The 5,856-nt window shown below is 42.4% G+C and overlaps 1 protein-coding gene across 1 annotated transcript; it reads right to left on the reverse strand.

Moving 5' to 3' along the window:
- Positions 1-4,189: 4,189 nt before the first annotated feature.
- LOC130360449 (olfactory receptor 13C9-like) lies at positions 4,190-5,170 on the reverse strand. The gene has a single exon (XM_056562936.1). The coding sequence runs from the start codon at positions 5,168-5,170 to the stop codon at positions 4,190-4,192; it is 981 nt and encodes a 326-aa protein (XP_056418911.1).
- Positions 5,171-5,856: the final 686 nt, after the last annotated feature.

Here is a 5,856-nt window from a genome sequence, read left to right on the forward strand (position 1 = left end):
GGCGCAAAAAAAAATAACCCTCATATATCCCTGTCTACGAAAAAATGACAAAGTTATAGTTGGTCAAAATAGGACAGTTTTAAACAAAAAGAATAAAAAATTAAAAACGTTTTTTTTTTTTTTTTTTTTTTTAAAGCACTACAATAATAGAAAAATGTGTAATCATGGTTATTATTTTAATTGTATTAACCCACAGATTGAAGAAAACATGTCATTTTTACTTTAAAGTGTACAGTGTAAAAACAAAACCCTCGAAAATGTGCAAAATTGCAATTTCCATTTCAATGTCCTCACACAAATAATCTTTTTTTTTGTTTTGCCATACATTTTATGGTAAAATGAAAAGGGTCATTACAAAGTACAATTGGTCACACACAAAAATAAGCCTTCATATGGGTCTGTGGATAGAAATATAAAAGAGTTAAGATTATTAGAATGCAAGGAGGAAAAAACAAAAGTACAAAAATAAAATTTCCTGTGTCCTTAACCCCTTAATGGTCATTAAGGGGTTAAGGACACAGGAAATTTTATTTTTGTACTTTTGTTTTTTCCTCCTTGCATTCTAATAATCATAAGCCCATTTTCACCTAAACCCCTTAAGGACTCAGGACGTTTGAGTACGTCCTGTCAAATCCCGGCCCTCCGCCGCTAGCTGGAGGGGAGCCGGTGCCCGATGCCTGCTGGAATCGTTTAGCAGGCATCGCGGCATATCGCCCAGGGGGGTCATGATGACCCCCCATGTCGGCGATCGCAACGCATCGCTCGTGAATTCAGACGAGCGATGTGCTGCGATTCCGCTCGCCGGGCAGGGATCGGAGCCGGATGTCTGCTGATTACATTCAGCAGATATCCTGGCAGTGTGACGGAGGAGGTCCGGAGGGCCTCCTATACCGGCGATCGCTGCAGGATGCCGTTAAGTATTAACCGGCGTTCTGCAGCAGTTTCGGGTCATCAGGGTCACGTGTGACCCTGTGACCCGGATATAGATGATGAATGGTGGTGTAATATACACCACCAATCATCATCAGTGCTGTACTGGGGGCTGACATTGTTGCCACCGCCCCCACTACAGTGTGATTGGGTGGCCAAAGTGGCCACACCAATCAAAGTGTAATGGGAGGGGATGGTGGGGGCTAGGAGCATGTTGCTCCGTTCTGCCCGCCATTCCACAGAGATCTGGTGAGCAGGACGGAGCCCCGTGCTGCCCACCATCCCCTCAGTTGAAAAAAGTCCCCCTTGCCCCCTTTCTGTGGCCCCTTGGCACAGAAATCCCCCAGGGTTGGCTTTTGATTAGGTAGGGACAGGTTAGGGTTAAAAAAAAGTATATTTTTTGTTTTTTTTCCCCAGCGTACTTCAGTGGGTGTCCGTGGGTCCATAGCACCTTTAGCTGCGTGACTCCGGCCCTGCTGGTCGCTGCGGTCTGCCGCCAGCGTTTTTTTGGTGCAGATCTTTTTTCTTTTTCATTTCTTTTTTTTCCCCCTAAGCGTGTGTGTGGACTCTCTTAGTTTTAAAAGAGAGGTCCGCCACCGTTTGTTAAAGCCCACCCGCCGCTAATCAGTCCCGTAGTACTGATCAGCGGCTTTTTTGTGGTGCCTGCGCTTTTTTTCGGGTTTTCTAGCGCTTTTTTGCACCTATAGGCGGTCCGTGCCACCAGTAGCAGGCGTGTACAGTGTGGCCGTACCGTACCTGTGTGTGTGTGTGGCGTGCCTCACCGCTGTCAGTGATTTATCACTCATCAGCAGGTTTTTTTGGGTTCAGGTGGGTGCATTTTTTCGGGGTTAAGCGTTTTTTTATTTTGTTTTCCGTTTTTTTTGTGTGTGGGGGTCTGTGAAAAAGTCACCAGTCACTGTTCTGGGCTGAGTGGCCGGACCCCCCACTGACTTTTGCGCCCCCTGCCGCCACAAGCTCTAATCAGTACGCACACCACTGATTAGATAAAAGCTTTTTTTTGGGCGCAGGACTTTTTTGCGCTGGAAGTCCCCCCCTTTTTTTTTTTTTAAAGTCCCCTTTTTATTATATTTTTTTTTTCTGTTGGGGCGGGTTAGTTTAGTTAAGTTAGGTTAGGTTAGGCTAGGGCGGGTTAGAGAGGGTTAGGGAGGTAGTATCGTACCACACCACACGCAGCACATACACAAATAAGGTTTACCCCCACACACACACACACACGCCGTATCCACATTAGAGTAGGGAAATGGCCCGCAGAGTGTTTTCGGCGGAGGAGGCATTAGCCATACTTGCCTCCGACTCTGAAAGCATCTCAGAGGACGATGAAGACTCCACCTTCCTTATTTCCTCGTCTTCCTCATCATCTAGTTCAGATGATGAGCCACCAAGGCGGCGAACTCGCCGCCGTGCGGTGCTGCAAACCTCCTCTGCCCTTGACCCTGTGCCCCATGCTAGTATGAGTCCCCCTGGCGCTCATATTAGTGAAGCCCCCCAGCCACGTTCACTGGTACATCGTACCGGTGAACTTGTCTGGACTCAGCCAGCGGACCACGAGCCTGTGATTCCTGAGTTTTTTGGCGACGGAAGCCCCCAAAAGTTACAAAATTGGGTTTTTTCTTCAATATTGTTGCACAATGATTTTTTTTCCATTTCATCGTAGATTATTGGGTAAAATGACTGATGTCATTACAACGTAGAATTGGTTGCAAAAAAATAAGCCATCATATAGATTTTTAGGTGCAAAATTGAAAGAGTTATGATTTTTTAAAGGTAAGGAGGAAAAATTAAAGTGCAAAAATGGAAAAACCCCGAGTCATGAAGGGGTTAAAACAGTAGTCTCATGAAAAACAAAAAAAATGTATCCCATATCCACAGGTTAGGGGATAAGGTTTAGATTGCTGAGATCCGGCTCTCCCCTGGGGCGGCACGTCACGACCCCTTCCTGAAGCATGGGCAGCTAAGCCTCCTTCATATATCTCAATGAGATAAATGAAGGGGATCATGATGCACTGCTCCAGGGGAGAGCTGGGGCTTCATACAGGAGATCTAAAACTTTTCCTCTATCCTGCAGATAGGGGATACATTTTTTGCATGAGACTATTCCTTTAATAAGAACCTGATCCAGAGCACTCTAGAACTGGGCTGAAGGTTAACCTTCCAACCAGACAATCGGGAGATTTATCAAAACCTGTGCAGAAGAAAAGTTTACCAGTTGGCCATAGCAACCAATCAGATTGCTTCTTTCATTTTTCAGATGCCTTTTCAAAAATGAAAGAAGCAATCTGATTGGTTTCTATGGACAACTACACCTCTTTTCCTCTGCACAGGTTTTGATAAAACTTTCCCAAAAGACCCTTAGCACACAGCCAAGACAACACAAGAATACCTTAGGGACAACTCTGTGTATGTCCTTGAGTGGCCCCGCCACAGCCCAAACCCAATGGAACCTGAGACCAGAGACCTGTAAAGGGATTCAACCAATGGTCCTTATCCAACCTGACAAAGTTTGAGAGGGTCTGCAGAGAAGGATGGCCCCAAATCCAGGTGTGTAAACCTTGTGGCCTCATCTCCAAGAAGATTGGAGGCTGGGATGAATGACAAAGGGGCTTCATTGACGTCCTAAGTATAGGGTTTGAATACTTATATCACTGCAACATTTTTGTTTTTCCTTTTCAAAAAATTTGCAAATATTTCTAACATGTTGTTATGGGACGCTGAATGCAAAATGATGTAACATGATCAAAATAACAAATTGTGAAAATTTTAAAAGGGTCTAAAGACTGTCCAAATGCATTGTACTAGATTGTGGATTGTAAGTCCCTGAAGGCAGGACCCTCTCTCCCTCTTTATCAGTCGGCCATTTAGTGTGTATCACATTCATAGTACTTGTGTTATGTATTTTACCCTATATCATTTATGTATGGCGCCCTGGAACCAAGAACACTACAAAAAGAAATAATAATAAATCATATTAGTTGGAGAAGGTAAAGACTTGTCGTCTACTAGAAAGGATCTTATCAGAAGGTGATACATTTTCTGGACAGATGTAAAGAAACACAAAGAAAGGTAAACTTGGAAAACCTAAAACTGAAAATGACAGCAGTTCCATGTATTGTATGTCTTCTAATCTTGAATTTTATAAAAACGGATAACATATTTAAAAGCAAAACAGGACATACATACCAACACAGATGAATGTGAGTCACAGTTGATTTAAAGGCATGGTCACTTATATTTTCAAATATTACATGTGTACATTTTTGAAATTTTTATTTCTTAGTCCAATGTTTGTCTTCCTGAAATGGTCAGAATATTTGATTAAAATTTTCTTAAAGGCTTCTTTCACATCATTATTCCTCAGACTGTAGATCAAAGGATTTAGCACTGGAGTAACAATCCCGTAATTTAAAGCAATATATTTCAGGCTAGAAGTAAACTTTGCTTGTCCTATGTACGCGGTCAGAGTTGTCCCATAAAATATAACAACCACAGTGAGGTGGGAGGCGCAGGTGGAGAAGGCTTTAGATTTACCCTGAGCCGAATGGATTTTTAATAGGGAGGCAATTATACAAATATAGGTCACAACAATGAATACAAGTGGTGATGCCAGAATAAAAACACTCTGAATAAATAAGATTAATTTAGTAGCGGAGAGATCCCCACAAGCCAGTTCTATAACCACCAAAATCTCGCAAGCAAGATGATCCAATGTGTTTCCCTTACAGAATACAAGAGGTTTTATCAATGTCGGGCTAAGAGAAAAGTATAAACTTCCCAACCATATGATAACAGTGATGTATCCACATACTCTCAATCTCATAATGGTGGTGTAATATAAGGGGAAGCATATAGCAATATACCGGTCATAGGCCATCACCGCCAGTAAAATAACCTCAGCTACTACTATACTAATACCAAGGCTCATTTGGGCCAAACATCCAGTGACAGAAATTGTCCTTGTATTAGAAAACATATTGAACAATTGTTTTGGTATAGTGCAGGACGTGAGGCACAAATCAATAAAAGACAAGTTACAGAGGAAATAATACATAGGAGTGTGTAACTGGGGACTGAGGATGACGGTGAAGATCAGGAAACTGTTTCCCAGGACAATCACCATATACAAGAATAAGAACAGAACGGACAGGAATATTCTTGTCTTAGGATTTTGAGTCAATCCAATTAAGATCAATTCCTTCAGCAAGGTCTGGTTACCATAGTCCATATCACATAAATGCGAGTTATATGTTCACAAGTTATAACCTGTTAAAAAAAACATATTTATGATATTATGATCCTGTGTAGTTAAAAAAAAATAAAAAAAAGGTTACATTAATAATAAAAATAAAAAAGGTTACATTATGGGTCCTCAACAGAAACCAGAATACCTGGAGCTGAAGTCAAAGATGAGGAGAGAGTCTCCATCTACTGCCAAGGTTCTCCAATTATGAAACACCATACAATACAGTAACATCTTGTCATTACCGGATCTTATAAAATTTCAGCTTATACTTTCTATTAACCACTTAAGGACTCAGGGCGTACCTGTACGTCCTGAGTCCCATTAATGGGGTTTAAACCATTCTCATGAGCGGAGAATGCTTTAAACCCGGTGAGTCCTGACTGCAATCAGAAGCCAGGACCCAGGGTTAATGCCCGGAATTAACCCTCTAAAATGAAAGTGAAACCATCTTGGCAGCTCAGCGGAGCTGAACGGGACTATTGTGACAAAATTGCAATGTCCCGGTCAGCTGAGAGGACGGTGAGAGGGCACTTACTTGGCTCCTCACCATCCGATCGGTGATCTATTGCCCCATGCCTGCCATGCAGGCTGGAGCAGCAGAGCACTGATAACACTGATCAATGCTATGCTATGGCATAGCTTTGATCAGTATATGCAGTTAGAAGATT

This window comes from Hyla sarda, chromosome 3, assembly GCF_029499605.1.
Source record: "Hyla sarda isolate aHylSar1 chromosome 3, aHylSar1.hap1, whole genome shotgun sequence".
NCBI lineage: Eukaryota > Metazoa > Chordata > Amphibia > Anura > Hylidae > Hyla > Hyla sarda.

What these genes read in the sequence shown, in the direction of transcription:
- LOC130360449 (XM_056562936.1), bottom strand. Translation starts at nt 5,170, where the DNA reads ATGGACTATGGTAACCAGACCTTGCTGAAGGAATTGATCTTAATTGGA.